This window comes from Globicephala melas, chromosome 16, assembly GCF_963455315.2.
Source record: "Globicephala melas chromosome 16, mGloMel1.2, whole genome shotgun sequence".
NCBI classification, from domain to species: domain Eukaryota; kingdom Metazoa; phylum Chordata; class Mammalia; order Artiodactyla; family Delphinidae; genus Globicephala; species Globicephala melas.
In genome coordinates this window covers 45,265,743-45,283,997 of record NC_083329.1, presented here as the reverse complement: position 1 = coordinate 45,283,997, position 18,255 = coordinate 45,265,743, and the positions used below count along the sequence as shown (strand labels likewise).

General features: G+C 36.3%; 1 protein-coding gene across 5 annotated transcripts in view; it reads left to right on the top strand.

Moving 5' to 3' along the window:
- Positions 1–18,255, top strand: part of ZFAND4 (zinc finger AN1-type containing 4) — a 73,460-nt gene that overhangs the window by 30,354 nt on the left and 24,851 nt on the right. For 3 of the 5 annotated variants that reach the window (XR_009559275.1, XM_060286115.1, XM_030844003.2), the window contains exons 3-5: positions 9,088–9,163; positions 10,089–10,156; positions 14,375–14,561. Coding sequence is in view for 4 of the 5 variants with exons in the window: in XM_060286115.1 (XP_060142098.1) it covers positions 9,088–9,163; positions 10,089–10,156; positions 14,375–14,561 (331 nt within the window). In the remaining variant the exon portion in view is untranslated. Of the gene's footprint in view, positions 1–9,087; positions 9,164–9,835; positions 9,856–10,088; positions 10,157–14,374; positions 14,562–18,255 lie in introns of those variants that run through there. The other 2 variants (XM_060286118.1, XM_060286116.1) reach the window with 2 other exon arrangements.

Here is an 18,255-nt window from a genome sequence, read left to right as displayed (position 1 = left end):
GTTGTAGACATATCTTCAAGGTGGAGTACTAAAATTGTGATTGCTGGTCCAAAAGGTTTAAGTGCATATGTAGTTTTGTTAGGTACCATCAAATTTCACTTCAGATGGTTGAACTAGTTCGTATTCCCACTGCAACATACGTACACCCATGACCTCCCAACAAAAGTGTTGTAATACTTTAAAATTTTTGCCAATATAATATGGTTTTTTTAATGTATTTATTTATTTGGGTGCATTGGGTCTTCGTTGCTGTGCACGGGCTTTCTCTAGCTGCAGCGAGCAGGGGCTACTCTTCCATGTGGTGCGAGGGCTTCTCATTGCAGTGGCTTCTCTTGTTGTGGAGCACAGGCTGTAGGCGTGAGGACCTCAGTAGTTGTGGCACTTGGCTCAGTAGTTGTGGCTTGCAGGCTCTGGAGCACAGGCTCAGTAGTTGTGGTGCACGGGCTTAGTTGCTCTGCAGCATGTGGGATCGTCCCGGACCAGGGATTGAACCCGTGTCCCCTGCATTGGCAGGCGGATTCTTAACCACTGTGCCACCAGGGAAGTCCTAATGTGTTGTTTTAATTTGCTATTTAATTACGAGTGAATTGGAACATTTTATTCATTTGTTTAAGGGCTATTTTTCCATCTTTCTTTTGGAATGCTTGTTCCTGTCTTTTGCTTATTTTTCTATTGGGTTTTTGGTCTTTGTCTCAATTTTTAATAGGTCATTATACGTTAGGGACGTTAGTCTTTTGTCTCTGGTATATGTTACATGTATTTTCTCCTGGTTGTCTTTTGACTTTGTCCATAGTGGTTTCTTTCTTATGCAATTAAAATTTTTTTCTCATGTAAAAAAGTTTTTTTAAAAGAAATTTATCAATTTTACTGTCTCTGCATTTTGAGTCATAGTTAGAATAAGCCATTTTTTGCACCAGAGTTAAAGATGAACTCATCCATGTTTTCTTTTAGTACTTAGCTTCATTTTTTCACATTTAGATCTTTAATCCATTTGGAGTTTATTCTTATGTATGGCACTAGGTATGAATCTAATTTTATCTTTTCCCAAGTGACTACCCATTTATTCCTGCACTGTTTATTTTTAAAGTCCATTTTTGGCTCAGTAGTTTGAGATCCCACCTTTATCATCTGTCTATTTCTGGACTTTTTATATGTCAGTATCACACTTTTAATTATAGAGGCTTTAATAGTATGTTTTTCATGTCTGGTAGGGCTAGTACTCATCAATTCTCTTTTTTGGTGTTTTTCTAGCTATTTTTGCATATTTGATTTAACTTTATTGCCTTGTCTCACTCTTTTAAAAAGATTAGTATTTTTAGAGTGATTGCATTGAATTTATAAATTAACATAAGTAGAACAAACATCTTATAAGGTTGAATCATTCTATCCAAAAACAGAGTTGTTTTTTGGTTTTGTTTATCCACTTTTACAGCTTTTAGGAGTGTTTTAAAATTTTCTTTGTAGAGGTTTGCACCTTCCTTGTTAAGTATATTTCTAAGTACAGTAGTTAATAATATTTAAATATTTATTGTTATTATAAAAGACGTTTTCTCTACTGGTATATCCTATAATGGTTTATTGCTTGCTTATTTGAAGGCTATGGGTATTTGTATGTTAATTTTATATACTGCTAATTTACTCCATTGTCTTTCTTTGGGTCTTCTCATAAATTCTCCAGGGTTTTTCAGGTATATTTGTCATATCATCTGCAACAGAGATAGTTTCACTACTTCTTTAACCATTCTTTGGCCTTTAATTGATTTCTCTTGTCTAATTAAATTGACTAATACCTCTCTTACTATGTCAAATAGTTGCAGAGTTGGTGGACATCTTGCCTTGTTCCTGATCTTACTGGATAATGTTTCTAGTATTTCCTCATTAAATAAGGTAGTGTCTTTAAGACTAGTAGTATTTTAACATATTAAGAGAATATCTCTCAATTCCTATTTTCTTGAGACTTTTAAAATATCATGAATAGATGTTGAATTTTGTCAAAGATTTTCTTAGCACCTATGGAGATTTTTTTTTCCTTAGAGCTGTTAATGTGTTGGATAATAATACTACTAAATACTACTAATAATAGATTTCTTAGTATTGAACCAATCTACAATCCTGGAATACATTCCTCTTGGTTACAGCAAATTCTGTTCTTGGTGTACTAGAGGATTCTGTTTGCCTGTATTTAGACTTTTATATCAGTTTGAGTGAATGATATTGGTCTGTAGTTTTCGTTTTTTGTAATGTCTTTATTAGGTTTAGGAGTTGATGCTATCCTTACTTCTTTTTAAAAAAAATTTATTTACTTATTTTTGGCTGCATTGGGTGTTCGTTGCTGTGTGCAGGATTTCTCTAGTTGCGGTGCGTGGGCTTCTCATTGCGGTGGCTTCTCTTGTTGCGGAGCACGGGCTGTAGGTGTGCGGGCTTCAGTAGTTGTGGCACGTGGGCTCTAGGTTGCAGGCTCAGTAGTTGTGGTGCACGGGCTTAGTTGCTCTGTGGCATGTGGGCTCTACCCGGACCAGGGCTCAAACCCGTGTCCCCTGCGTTGGCAGGCAGATTCTTAACCACTGCGCCACCAGGGAAGTCCTATCCTTACTTCTTAAAAGAAATTAGCATATTTTCATTTATTTTAAGAAATTAGGATGTTTTTATTCCTTTCAGTGCTCTGGAAAAATATGTAGATCATAGGGTTTATTTTGCCTTTAAAGGTTTCATAAATTCCTGTAAATCCATTTGGCTTGGTGCTTTTTATTGTGTGTGTGTGTGGTGGGGGATTCCTGAACAGCATTCTCTAGTTCTTCTACGGAAATTGATCTGTTCAAGCTTTCTAACTTTCATGGCATCAATTTTGTTAATCTGTTGTTCCTTAGGAAGTTATCCCCTTGCTATTTCTTATTTTTGTATATTTGTGATTCCCTTCCCTTTTTTTCCTTTTAATACGTTTAGCTTGTAGTTTGTCTACTTTGTCAACATTTTTTAAAAACTAGGATTTTGATTTATTAATTGCCTTTATGGTTTTTTTTGATTTTTTAGTAGTCTTTAGTTTTATTGCATTGCAAAGAGTGGTGTTTGTAATATTTCCATTTTATGGAAAGCATTGTTTTCTTTTTGACCTAATATATGATCAGTTTTTGTGTATGTGCCGTGGACCCTTGAGTATGTGTATTATTATCATCTAGGAACAATAAACATGTCTCACTGATTATTTTGTTCAGTTGGCTTATCTTTATGTGTTTTTTCATGCTTGATCTGTCTTGTACTAAAAGGTATATTAACGTCTCTTATTATTGTGTTTTTCTTTATGTCCCTCTGCATCTTCTATAGTTTTTGTTTTATAAAGGTGGTTACTTGTGTTATTTGATACATAAGAATATCCATAACTGTTACATCTTCATTATGAACTTTAACATTAAAAAATATCCCTCATTGTCACATTTGATGCTTTGGGTTGTGAATTCTCCTTTGGTAATCAGGATCGCCACACTCCCTCCTTTTCTGGTTTATTTCACTTAGCATAGTGTCTTCAAGGTTCATTCATGTTGTAGCATGTGGCAGGATTTCCTTCTTTTTTAAGGTTGAATAATACTCCATTATATGTTTATGACACATTTTCTTTATCCATTCATCTGTCAATAAATATTTTAGGTTACTTCAATTTCTTGGCTATTATGAATAAGGCTGTAATGAACATGAACATGCAGATATCTCTTCCAGATCCTGATTTCTTTTGAATAAACACCCAGAAGTAGAATTACTGGATCATATGGTAATTCTATTTTTAATGTTTTGAGGAGACTTCATGCTGTTTTCCATTTTGGCTGCACAGTTTTATATTCCCACCAATAGGGCACAGTGTTCCAGTTGCTCTACATCCTCACCAACACTTGTTATTTTCTGAGTTTGATAGTGGACAACCTCTTGGGTGTGGTATCTTATGGTGGTTTTGATTTGTATTTCCCTGATGATTAGTGATGTTGACCATCTTTTCATATTCTTATTGGTCATCTGTATGTCTTCGTTGGAGAAATGTCTATTCAAAAGACATTTAAAAATCAGATTATTTGTTTTCTTTTTGTTGAGTCTGGTCTAATTATTTTGCCTTATAAGTTATTTGATTTTTTTTTTTCAGGTAACTGTTGGGGATTTTATCTTTGTCATTGAAATAAAATAGTTTTATTACTCAGATATGTCTTGGGCACAATAGTTCTGGGTTAATTTTCCCAGGTACCTACCGGGTCCTTTCAACGTATAGATTCAGGTCTTCGATTTCTGGAAGTTTTCCAGGATTATATTTCTAAGTATTAGTTCTGTTCCACTATTTTATTTTTTAGGGGCTTTGATAATATGAATATTATTCTTGGCCTGTCTTCCATTTCCGCTACTTTCACTCTAACCCTTCTTACTTCTTTCTTTATGTCATTTTCATACTCTTGCTTGTTTTCCTGGCTTGTCCTTTACTGAGTATGTGGTTGAGTATATTATCTCTTGGTATCTTGCAGTTTATTCTTTATTTTTGTGGTAATTTTTTCTTTTTCCTCCATTTCTTTTCTGAGTTCAGTCAGCAGTCTTTTTCATCCTTCCCCACCTTTTTGGACTTTTTCTGTTCTTAATTTTTGAATTTCTGATTCAGACTGTTGAATACTTCAAATGCTTGAGTATGTTTAACTCTGTTTAGGGTGTGACCTTATAGTTTTCTTTTGCTTCATGGTTATTTTTCTGGGTAAAATTTGCCTTGGTTGATAGGTGTGGGATTTTGTTTTTTAATTTTTACTATTAACTCTCTATGGGTTTGTTATTGTTTTCCTCCTGTTGATTTTTGTGGTGTTCGGGTGTTTTACGGATTCTGTTTAATGGTGCTATGCCAGTTTAGTAATGTCCAGATATTTTCACATATGTTTTCTGTCTGTTTTGTGGTGATGGTGGGGAGTGGGGCAGTCGTGATTCCTCCAATTTTGTTATCTTTTGTCTTGCAGGACTCTTAAGTTTTTACCCCTTGTTCCTTTTCCCCCTGAACACTGAATTACTATGGATGCTCTTCATCTTTCGCTTTTTGCCTCCTACAGAAGTTCCTTCAAATTGCTTGGCTTTAAAGTCCATTACTTGTAGTCAGTATTCTGGTCTGAGTTCTTTCTGTAGACTTTTGAGACTTAGAATTGCCTTCTTCCTTGTGATGGTTTTATATTGAACTTGTATACTGCACTACCTTCCCTCTCCAAACTTCTCCAGAGTTTTTCTTGATCAGCCCTGCAGGGACAGGAGCATGAGATTTCCCACGCTAGGATAGAGCAATTGCCCCTTTTTATTTCCAGTTCTTTTGAAGTTTAGACATTCTCTGTCTTCAAGTTATGAGGGCTGAGGGCATAGTTTCTGTGTAGATTCATTTCCCTTCTTACTGTTCTGTATTGTTTTGGGAGGAAATATTGGGAGATGGGAGCTATGGCCCACCATTGTCTTTAATTATCCATCAGTCCTGTCGATTCTGTTTTATTTTCTAAATGTAGATATGAACATGGTCTCAAACATACATGTATCTGTGTGAAAATTCTAAAAAAAGACACAGGAAACATGTTTGAGTCATTATTAGGGTTAGATGAGGTTGTAAGTGCCCTTTGAAGAAGAGACACCCGGGAATTCTTCTTTTTTCTCTGCACACTCATAAAGAAAAAATCATGTGAGCACACAGGAAAATGTTGGTCATCTATAAGCTAAGAGAAGAGGTCTCAGAATGAAACTGGTGCTTTGATCTTGGATTTACCAGCCTCCAGAACTGTGAAAAAAATAAATTTCTGTTGTTTAAGCCACCCAATCTGTGGTGTTTCTGTTATGGCAGCCCAGGCAGACTAAGATACACCGACAACACACACACACACACACACACACACACACACACACACGTATATTCGCAAATACACGTACACTCATATATCACTTATCACGGCTTTGTAGTAGTAAAAAATTGGATAGCTGAAAATATATCTTAGTAGGGGACTGGGTAAATAAATTATGACAGAAACATATATTGGAGCACTGTTCAGTCATTGCATACAATGTATATTTTCATTTATTGATGTGAAAGATGTATACAATATATTAAGTGAAACAGTTTATAAAACAGCTTAAAGTATGTTCCCATTTTATTAAAAAAATAAGTTTTTAAAGGAAGTGTACCCCAAATATTGAAAATAGATTTTACTGGACTTAGGATTACATGTAGTTTTAATTTTCTTTTGTATATTTCTGTGTTGTCTTTTTTCATAAGTTGCTATTTTTATAATAAATATTTGAATTTGTAAAAAGTTTTAAAAACACTGAATAGAAAAATCTGTATGTATGTAATATATCCTTTGGGAAGACATGTTTGTTTAATAGGAATTAATTTTTCTGGATGTAGTTGTAAGAAATAAGCATTGAGGTTTAAAGGCAAAGGACCACTCTTAAATAGGGTTGCCAGATACCCTATCTTAAAGGAAAGTTGATTTGCTTTGTATATTTGAGATTCCAAAAGTATTCTTGGTAGAAAGAACCCTAGTCTTTTTTATTGTGCAAGTGAGGATGCTAAGGCTCACAGAGGTGATGACTTCCTTAAGGTCATCCAGCAACTCAGGTGGGCATCAGGACCACAGCTCAGTCTTGGATGATTCTTGCCACCCTGTTTTGCCTGTCAACCTTCTGTTGTTTTAGCCTGCTAACTGATCGCTAAGTCTATTAAAAGTGATTGCAGGAGTTAATCTAAGCAGTGTTGTTATGTTGTCTTTAATCCAGTTCTAAAGGTTTTTTTTTTAATGCAATAAGACTGTACAATGTTGGTTGAATGTAAATAATGGTATTACCTACCCAAATTGCTTTATTTAGTTATCCTGGTGAAATCCTGTAATTTTGATTGAAAATATGACCAGAGCATATTAAAATTTTTTAATATTAAAATACTTTTAATGTGAAATAATTTCTAGGTTAAAAGCCTTTCCTTACTGGCATTCTTTTTTAACTGGAAGCAAAAAAAGTGAACTGTTCCCATTTGGAAGATATATGTATATCCACCTCCTCAGCCCATGTGGGCTGTATTCCATGATGATCTTTTGGAACATTTGGTGAACGTTTAGTAGACATTCAGGTCTACTAACAGGCAACACTACTTAAACATACACCTAGACAGCTACTTTTGCCTTATGGAGACTGATTTTCTAGAGACTGATTAGCATAAAGGTTGAGTGCAGTCTCTGGAGTTAGCCTGCTGGGGCTTTACATTTCTAATCCACATACTCTCTGGGTGTCACTTAATCTCTCAGTGCTTCAGTTTTATCATCTGTGAAATAAGCATAATGGTAATGCCTGCTTCACAAGATTATTGTTGTTGCAGTTAAATTATGGTAATACAGGTCAAGCATTTATAACAGTGCCTGGCTTATAATAATAAACACTAACACATATAGCACTTACTGCTATTATTCTAGTCAACTTGTTTTATAGTATCACAAGCAAAAGTAATTTGAGAAGGCAGTATGTGAGATATTTGAAAAAGATATTCATCAACATCAGTATCTGTAGCCATTAAATGTTCTATTGAGTAGATAATGCTCACTCTCTGGCTAGTAGTCTTTGGGCATTCAAATGTGCAGTTTGCAAAAAAAAAAAAAAAAAAAAGTTTATGCTGCAGTATGGAATCTGCCTTAACATTCCTTTAACATCACAGAAATGCAAAGAAACTGTCTTGTAGACCATAATTTTCAGTATTGAAAATTGCCCATAATATACTTTTTATTAAAGATTGAATTATTCTTTTGTGTTCAGACTCTGCAAAAAAGTATGTCAATATGCAGTTATGGACTATAATCACATTCAAACATTAGGGTGGGAGGAATTTTCTAATATATTAATGTTTTATGGGAAATTATATTCTGTGCCCTGTTTCAGGATTATTGACCTTTCCATTTGGAAGAATATGAAAGATGCTATCTGAATCACTAAATAAACTCACATATAAACAATCATTATTCCCTGTGGACATGTTATTCTGGGAACAGACTTTTAGAATACAAAATTTTAGGGGCAAATAAGCTAAATTAAATGTTCCATATATTTTAAAATTTAGATTTAATTGACATATTAGTTCTGGGGTACAACATAATGATTTGATATTTGTATATAAAGTTGGCCCTATGTATCCTCTGGTTCTGCATCTGAGGATTTAACCAACTGTAGATCGAAATTGTTGGGGAAAAAAAGTCCAGAAAGTTCCAAAAAGCAAAACTTGAATTTGCATCACGCTGGCAAATATTTACATAGTGTTTACTTTGTATTAAGTATTACAAGTAATCTAGAGATGATTTAAAGTATACAGGAGGGTGAGTATAGTTTATGTGCAAATAAATACTATGTCATTTTGTATAAGGTACTTGAGCATCCATGGATTTTGGTATTTGCAGGGGACCTGGAACCAATACCCCTCGGATACCAAGGGACTACTGTATTGCAAAATGATCAATGCAGTAAGTCTAGTTAATAGTCAACATCCATCACCATACATAGTTACAAAATTTTGTTTTCTTATGATGAAAACTTTTAAGATCTACTCTTTTAGCAACTTTCAGATATACAACACAATATTATTAACTATAGTCTCCATGTTGTACATTATATCCCCATGACTTGCTTACTTTATAGCTGGGAGTTTGTACATTTTTAACCCCTTTCACCCATTTTGCTCACCCTCCACTCATAATACACTTTTAATGCTGAATATAACTGAATGAAGGCTGTACTTTGCAGTATTGAGAACTGTCTTCTAGGTGTTAGATCTTAAACTCTTCAGGGCTCATTTCAAGGTATCTTTTTAAAGGGCTGCCTAATTTTATACTTTGTTTCAAGGCCAGAGAGTTACTGAAACATACTGTTCTTTTCTAGTGAGTGGATTGGATCATATCTACTTTTAGCCATGCCTTTTACCTATGATTCTGTATAGTTAAACATCTAGCATTCAATTTAGAATTGTGTTTAATTTATTATTATTTCTTTGATAAAATTGATTTGTATCATACTCTTTCCAAGATACTATTGAATTTTTAACCATTTTTTTTATAACCTTCCCCTAAGGTATTCCCATCTGTCAGCAGCACTTAATTTGGAATAACATGGAACTTGAAGATGATTATTGCTTGAATGATTACAAGTGAGTGTAACTGCGTATCAGATATCTTATAGACGCTCAGAATTATGACTCCATATACCAGTGTTTTTCTTCTGAATCCTTGAATCATGTCTCTTCTTCTTCTGAATAGTTTTTATCCCTAGATTTTAGTGTAAATCCTGAACTTTAAGATGTGCTGGCTCAGTACCCATGCTACCTGATCTTTGTCCTCTGATTCTTTGTTTTACCTTTTCATTATTCACACCAAGCTACTTACCCCTGCCTTTTTAGACTTCCTCTTCTTATCTTGCCTTCTTGGCTCCTTTCTTTGAATATCGACTCATTTCCATCTGGCTACCTTCCTTTTCTTTCCATTTTCACGAGAGTACTGGGTAAGAGAGTATTGCTCTTCACCAAGTCTTTCATTTTTCTTAGGCCCTCCTAATGCGATACTAAGTGACACTGTGTGCATCAGTGATTGTAGATACACCATCAGACCTTTTGTCTTTCTCCCTTCTCTCACATAGTTCTTCATTCTTTCCTTAAAAAAAAGGGTCAGAGGCCATGTGGAATAGCTGGGAGCACACTGGGAGTTGGGAGATCTTGTAGATTTGTTATTCTTCTATTGTTTTATTTTATTAAATAGATCTGATATTTCTAACACTTTGGGTCTTGAACAAGCTTCTTTTCTTCTTAGGGCCTGACATGTGAAATGAAGAGGCTAAACCACAGAGGTCCTTTTCATACTTTTATTCATGTCATATTTAAGGCTTATGAGAACTTCTTCATGTTTTCATTATTTATGCAAGTAAATAAGTTAACATTTTATATTTATGCACATTGCTATATCATTTTTATTATCTTTTAGAGAGTAGGCACTGTGATAAACCAGCACATAATTATGTGTATATTTAACACTGAATGTATTTTGATGATTGTGGTTTATTTTTGTGTTAATTATCCACAGCATTTCAGAAGGTTGTACCTTGAAGCTGGTTTTGGCTATGCGTGGTGGACCTATAAATACTAGAAGAGGTAGGCATATGTTAAAATTATGTATATTAAAGCAATTTGACAATAATAATCTTCAAGCCAGGTGGTGTTTTTATAGCCTCAGGTTTTATCCATGTTCTCTTTCTGCTATTAGGTCTTAGAAGAACCTCGTTGTTTCTCTCAGCATTGTTCTTTTCTTATTTTATTTTTTAAATTTTTATTTTATTTTTATTGAGGTATAGTTGATTTACAATGTTGTGTTAGTTTCAGGTTTACAGCAAAGTGATTCAGTTATACATATATTCAGATATACAACAGATTCTTTTCCCTTATTCTTTTCAGATTCTTTTCCCTTATAGGTTATTACAAAATATTGAGTATAGTTCCCTGTGCTATATAGTAGGTCCTCCTGCATTTTTTGTTTGTTTGTTTTTGCGATACGCGGGCCTCTCACTGTTGTGGCCTCTCCCATTGCGGAGCACAGGTTCCGGACGCGCAGCCTCAACGGCCGTGGCTCATGGGCCCAGCCGCTCCGCGGCATGTGGGATCTTCCCGGACCGGGGCACGAACCCGTGTCCCCTGCATCGGCAGGCGGACTCTCAACCACTGTGCCACCAGGGGAGCCCTAGCATTGTTTTTTAAAGCCTAAATGAGGGGCAGGAGCTCATATTCCAGAAAAATCTCATGATTCCTGATTCAGTCCAAAGAGATTTAAATATAAACCTCACCAGTATAGGGAAGGGCAGTGGGATGGCATAGTACAAGTATTACGTTGTTATCATTGTGTTTAGGTTCATTTTACTGGTCTTGTTGCTTTTTTAATCCACTGCGTCTTCAACTCCTGGGGTAATGATTGCTGTAGGAAATTCCAAAGATACCTCTTAGCCTGGTTTGTGATGCATTTGGGTTTTATAGATATTATCATAGTCCTGTTGAAGGCTTTTTTTCAGAATGTGGGTGGTCTCTGAGAGAGACATTCAGCAAACACATTTTGAACATCTACTAGATGTTCAGTGCAGTATTTCATGGGAGAAGAAGTTCCTGCTTCATCACAGTGTCCACAATAAACATGTGAAGAATTGATGTTACTTCAAGCAGCTGTAAGTGCTGGAGGGAATAGGGTAGCATGACAGTGTCCGTGGAAGTAGGGTAGTAGGAGGACAATTGTGGAAGAGCCCTTGGAGATGATGATGTGAACAGAGACTTGATTAACAAGGAAGTTCTAAGCATGGGAAGAACTGGGCATGTTCACGTTTGTCCCTGATTCAGGTATATCAGATGGATCCCCACAGAGCAGAGGCATGCTTAGATTTCTCAGAGTAGTCCTGCTCTGTGGGCCTCGTCTGGGGAAGGCCTTTGTATTTGTTTGATCCTTCACTAACCAGAAAATTGAATGTTGAGTACTGATTCCACTCATGGCTTATACTTCTTCCACAAGTCAGATTTCATCTCCATGCTTCATAATTTTGATTAGAAAATAGGGTTATCACCATCTATTTCCTAGCTATTTCAAGAGGATTTTGTGAGATATGGTACTTTGGCTGTTGAACTGTTTTGGATAAGTTAGAAAAAAACAAAGATAATAATGTTAGAGCTGATTAACTAGATTCGGGACTTTCTATTAGTTGGACCTATGAAATTGCCCCACGTAACATTAAATGATGTTTATAGTAGCCATTCTGAGGGTAGTAGAAGAACCCTAGTGTGTTTACTGAGCCGTTATAAGACGCTAATTTAATGACATGTGAATTCCATTGTATTATAGTTTTCAAAGTTTGTTATTTGTGTATAGTATTGTCTTTAAACAGAATGTTTTATCAGGCACCTACTTTTCTTACTAGGACTAAAAATATGTTTATGAGGATAAGTACACAGATTCTGAGTTAAAAATACATGTATTTTTTTAACTTAAAACAAAATGAAAGTGGAAGGCATCATTACCCTTCGGTAGTTGAAGCTTTGTAATACTTTTTTCCCTACAACTTCTTGTGCCTCGTTTGTAAATTGAAGAATCAGTACCTAGAACTTGTCTTTTTTTATATTTTAGACTAAGTTCTTAATAATTATGCCTTTATTGAATCAACTTTTAAAATGAAAATGTAGCTGTTGTCTACCTTACATCAATGAAAACTTTGTGAAAAAGAAAAACTGTACCCAGATCTAGAAATTCTCCATAATGTATTTCAGAAACCTTATTTTTTAGCTATTGGGTTGGCCTAAAAGTTCGTTTCACAGAAAAATCCGAACGAACTTTTTGGCCAACCCAATATTTAGTCTTACTTGAAAATTATGGTTTAGAAAATATCTTTATTGTGTGAACTCCAGTAATATTTAGCTTTTAAAATTGTTTTTGAATTAACCATTATCAGAACAACATGGAAAATACTTTCCTGGGAATTCCCTGGTGGTCCAGTGTTTAGGACTCTGCACTTCGACTGCATCAGGCACAAGTTCCATCCCTGGCCAGGGAACTAAGATCCCGCAAGCTGTGTGGCATGGCCAAAAAGAAAAAAAAAAAAAGCTTTCCTTTCTAAAATTAAATTTTATCCTAAACTATATACATAATGCTTTATACCTGATGAAATCTAAATGATTGTTCTATTATGAAAAGGGGTGTTGCATACATACACATAGGTGCATACATATATTCAATGCCAGTGCCTCCCTAAGTAAGGCACACTCTCTTGGTTTAAACAAGACTTTCATGTGGTTTTAGTAATGCTGGTAGCATAGTTTTTGTTTCTTATTAATGTAATTTGGAAAATGTAGCATAAACTTAAAATGGCAAGGACCTGTTTTAAAAATGTCCTTTAATATTTACACATCTTGTGCCTATGAAAGAGCCTATCAAAACATCCAACTATTTTTGTAAAACAAGGTAAATCTTATTATGTTTCTGAAGTTTTTGTGTTTTAGTACTGATGGAATTGAATTTAGGATATGGGAACATCTTCAGTGTTTTTACCTCATTACTTTCAGAGTTTAACATTTATTATTGCTGTAACTTTTTGACAGGTTCAGATAACAGTTTAGCACTGTTATTCTGTTAATAAGTAAGCTACTTGAATGCAAGTTATAGAGTCTGAGAAATTGTTGCCTCTTTTAAGAAAGAACAAATGTTTCTGCAGCTTGACATGAAACCGTCTTTGGGAGCGAACTTTTTTTCCCTCAGCCATTGCTTAGACTCCCTGATCTGAGGTTCAGGGGCATTTAGAACATTCAGGCTGTGAGCTAGCAGTCTCTTGAGGCTTGTCCCCACCACAGGAGCGGAATCTGTCTGTGGCTGCTATGGATGAGAGTGGGTTGAGGTGATGGCTGTGCAGTGTCATTCAAACCTGACGACAGCGCCAGGCCGCTAGAGCCACGTGCTCTGACTAGACACATAGATACATACCAGGACAAGTGGGGTCCTGGGAGGATGCTTTCAAGAAACAACATACTGATCATTACAGACCTAGCAGTTTTAGCACACTAAGGGACCCCCTTGTGTCCTGGGTTACCGTGTACTTTTTTTTTTTTTGCTGTATGCGGGCCTCTCACTGTTGTGGCCTCTCCCGTTGCGGAGCACAGGCTCCGGACGCGCAGGCTCAGCGGCCATGGCTCACGGGCCCAGCCGCTCCGCGGCATGTGTGATCTTCCCAGACCGGGGCACGAACCCATGTCCCCTGCATCAGCAGGCGGACTCTCAACTACTGCGCCACCAGGGAAGCCCTACCGTGTACTTTTAATTGCCTATCTTCATGTCAAGAAACAATTCTAAGAAGAATCAGCCTTTATATAAAACCAGAAAGAAAAAAAGGGATTCACTTCTAATTTCTAACATATATTCCCCAATTGTGTGTGTGTTTGTTTTTTTAATCTAAAGTAAGTGGAATTTACATTGCTTTTTAATTATTGATTGTTAGAACCAATATTGGAAAATATAGGGAGTGGAAGGTGTAAAGTGAAAATAGTTATAGATAATTATGTCATACAGTCAACAAATATACTCTCCAGTGACACAGGAAAAACCTCATGTATTTGGTTAAACCCTGCCTTTGTACATAACAACATAATCATTTCATTTCTTTCATATTAATACAACATAGAAAATGCTGTATTAACTAAAAAGACCAGAAACTTATCTGAAGAATGTAATATATATGTATTGTATGCATAGGATTGTTGTTCAAATTCAGCACCTTATATCCTGACAGTGTACCAAGATGCATTAAACTTGATATAAATTGAAAGCTTGTTTATCAATTTTTCCATTTGTAGTTCCTATGGAAGATCCACTTAGGGAGATGGCTGAGTACATGGATTCCAGTCGAGATGAGGTCTGGGAGAAGACCTCCTGCAACAAACAAGTTACATTTCTGGTATACCGAGAAGGAGATCAGTTGAATTTCTTTCGTGTAGTAGACAGGGGAGATGGCACTTTAACACCATTATCTGAATCTTTAAGGTAAATAGGTTTTCATTTGCATGTCTCACTTAGAAAAGGAGAACATTGTATGATACACCCATAAACCTTATGTTTACCTTGTGTTGTCAAAATAGTCTTACGATATTCACAAGACTAACTAAATTTTATTCATTCTCCCCTTTTCCACCACCCCACCTCAATTATATAATTCTGAAATTGTCCTTCGTATGATTGATACGAATAATTTCTAAAACTGAAATTTCTTTATGGAGTACGATTTTTTGTAAAAAATATTTATTTCTGTCACTTTATGAAAGTCTAAGATGCCTACTAGATTATAGAGTCTTGTTACAATAGTGTGTTATTATACAACTGTGGCATAATAGAAAGGGTTAAGCCTAAAGTTGCTCTTTTTTTCCAAAATTTAACTCAGCTGCTTAAAGATGGATAAATCTCTTTACTTCTCTAGTCTTGTTTTCCTACTGTATAAAAGGAGGAGGGGAAATTCCCTGGCGGTCCAGTGGTTAGGACTCCGCGCTCTCACTGCCAAGGGGCTGGATTCAGTCCCTGGTCGAGAAACTAAGATCCCACAAGCTGCACAGTGAGGGCCCCCCCCAAATAAATAAATAAAAAATAACAAGACATATAATCCTTAAAAGAAAAGAGGAAGAGGAGTTGTTATATTCTAAAATCAGAAGGAAACAACTTAAAGGTACTTAGCTAGGCAATAGAACACTTAGTAAATTGGACAAGGTAACCTTCAAGTTTCTGTGCACTCTGCCTTACTATGATTCTTTACCTCCTTTCACTTTAAAACATTTACTAAAAATTTACTGAACTTTTATAGTCAGTCTTTACACTAGGCACTAGGTTATAAATATTATATTCCTTCCCTTCATGGAGCATGCAATCTGCTATAAATAGTATCTATAATATAATTTTGGCAGTTGTTATAAAAAGACATCAACATCTCTGGAAAAGCAGATAAGAAGGCCTTCATTTAGCCTGAAAGGTGGGGAGTTAGGGACAACCTCTGAGAAAAAGTGACCTTAAAAGAGGAGTAGGACAGGCAGACAAAGGAAGGAAAGGTATTACAGATAACTAAATTTAATTCCACAGCATAAAAACCTAGTTGCAATACCGTTCATACAAAAAGTAACTTGTAGTCTGGAAATCAGTTTCTATGCGTTGGGAGTCTAGGCACGGTTTAGCCAGGTGCTCTGCTCAGGTTCCCACAAAGCTGCAGTCAAGGTGTTGGCAAAGTTGTACTCTTGCCTGGAGGCTTGATTGGGGAAGAGAATCTACTTTTAAGCTCATTCACTTTGCTGGCATAATTCATTTCCTGACAGTCATATGACTGAGGGCCCTGGTTCTTTTACTGGCTGTTGGGTAGAAGCTTCCCTCAGTTCTCTTTTGATTAACTCAAAATCAACTGATTTGGGGCCTAATTTACATCTGAAAATCCCTTTACTTTTGCCATATTCTGTTGGATAGAAGCAAGTCATAGGTCATGCCCAAACTCAAGGCTAGGAGAGTATACAGGGAGTGAGCTCCAGGAATTGGGAATCCTGGGGATTCCTTTAGGATTATGCCTCACCTCAGAGTGTTATGTGGAAGAGAGATTATACTCATTCTTTGGGGCCAGAGAGCAGATGTCACAAATGGACGTTGACTGTTGACTCTACGTGTCAGGCTCTGGTTAGCATTGCTAACATGCCTTAAACATATGGGCTAAAAGTAGAGAAGAGGGACCAGTGAGGGCTGCAGCTTTAATCCAGGGTCTCTCACTTAGACCATGAGTAGAATTTCTTTATACCAGTCTCTCCATGTGCTAGTTAGCTGTTGTTTTGGTTTTCTTCCTTAGGAAATCCTCTTTTGGCTCTCCTTTCCTAAGGGAGAAAATCTAAGCTCCGTAGCTTAGCATGGAAGGCCCTTCAAAACCTGTTATCATCATTTTTACAGGTCTCTTTAATTATGCCATGTATTTTTACATCTTTTTTCCTTTGCTTAAAACATCATTTACTCCTTTTACCTCAGTTTTTCCCCAGTCAACTTCTATTTGTGTTTAAGACATAATCCAAATGTTGTTATGGATTTCAGTTAAAATTGTATTATTATTGTTCCTCTTAAGCTATTTTTTATTTTTCTTTTCCTTTCTATTCACTTACCAGAAGGGATAGGGTGGATGAGGAAGCAGAGCAGAAAACCTTTTCTGGTCGTACCTTATCCTGCCTATTCTAGGAGAGGCTTTCTCACTCCACAATAGAGGGCAGCAAACTTTTTCTGTAAAGGGCCAGATAGTAACTATTTTAGGGTTTCCAGGCCAAGAGATACAACTAGGGATACCATGTAAGTACTTATATAACAAGAGGAAACAAATTTTCACAAAATTTTTACAGACAAAATTCAAAATATAAGAAGAATAGTGTGTGTGTGTGTGTGTGTGTGTGTGTGTGTAATTCAGGTCTACTGACGAGAAGAATGGAATTCTTTTGTGTGGGAGTAATAGTTTAGTTAAGGTGTTGAAAGCTAGTGTTGCCTATCAAATTTGCAGAATCGGTTGTAAAAGTTCACTTGTTAATATTGATCTGGAATGAGATTTTATGTACGTTATCTTTGAAAATTTCATTTCACACAGATAGGTACTTGCCAAATAATGAGAGCAGTCCATGAGCATATGATTTTAATTGAGCATATTCATCACTTGGAAGGCATTTATAGAATTCTGTTAGAGTCTTCCCTTGCTGTTTGCCTTTAGCATTTCATTATGTTGCAGATCAGTCACTTCCAATTGAACATAGGTGGAGCTTCTCAATTGCACATTTAAATAGATTTTGAAATACACAGATTTCATTTAACTTGCAGTGAGGTATGAAAACGCTGCTGGGAGTGTAATTTGAGTTTGGAAAGTATGACTGCTGCAAATTTGTGTGGGAATGGAGATCTTGCTTTGTTTTTAACTTTTGAAAGCATGATATTACATGTGGTTCCAAGTAATGCTAGTTGTCAGTATGACATTACTGCAGTGTAAGTTTCTCATGTAAGTACTGTTTTGGCTTGTAATTTTAGGTGGAATTCACTAAGGAACATTATCAAGTACACAGCACAAACTAATTTCCAAAGGCATTCTGCATTGGATGTTTGCGGTTGCGAGTGGTTCTTCTCATTCAGAAAAATTCAGTGTCAGCCCTGAGCTGAAAAAAATCACAATAAAGCTGCTACTGCCAAGCCATTGAACTAACGGTTAAGTCCATGAGACAAATGAAGTCTACCATTGACACTGTTAGTTCAGTAATACATGATAGATTGAAATATTTACTGCAGGGTTACCTGCTGATGAATAACACGATGAGTAACCATAGGTTTTAAACACCTTACATTTCATTAGCTTTGTAAATTTGTCCTAAAAATCTTGTTTTTTCTGTTCCACACATATTTTTGCTTCATCACGTGTAGATTTTTTTTTTTTTTTGCGTTACGCGGGCCTCTCACTGTTGTGGCCTCTCCCGCTGCGGAGCACAGGCTCCGGACGCGCAGGCTCAGCGGCCATGGCTCACGGGCCCAGCCGCTCCGCGGCATGTGAGATCCTCCCGGACCGGGGCACGAACCCGTGTCCCCTGCATCGGCAGGCGGACTCTCAACGACTGCGCCACCAGGGAAGCCCCCCACTTGTAGATTTTGCTTCAAGTTGTACTGTTAGTGTTTTAGCAATTTCTTTGAAAATATTCTTAAA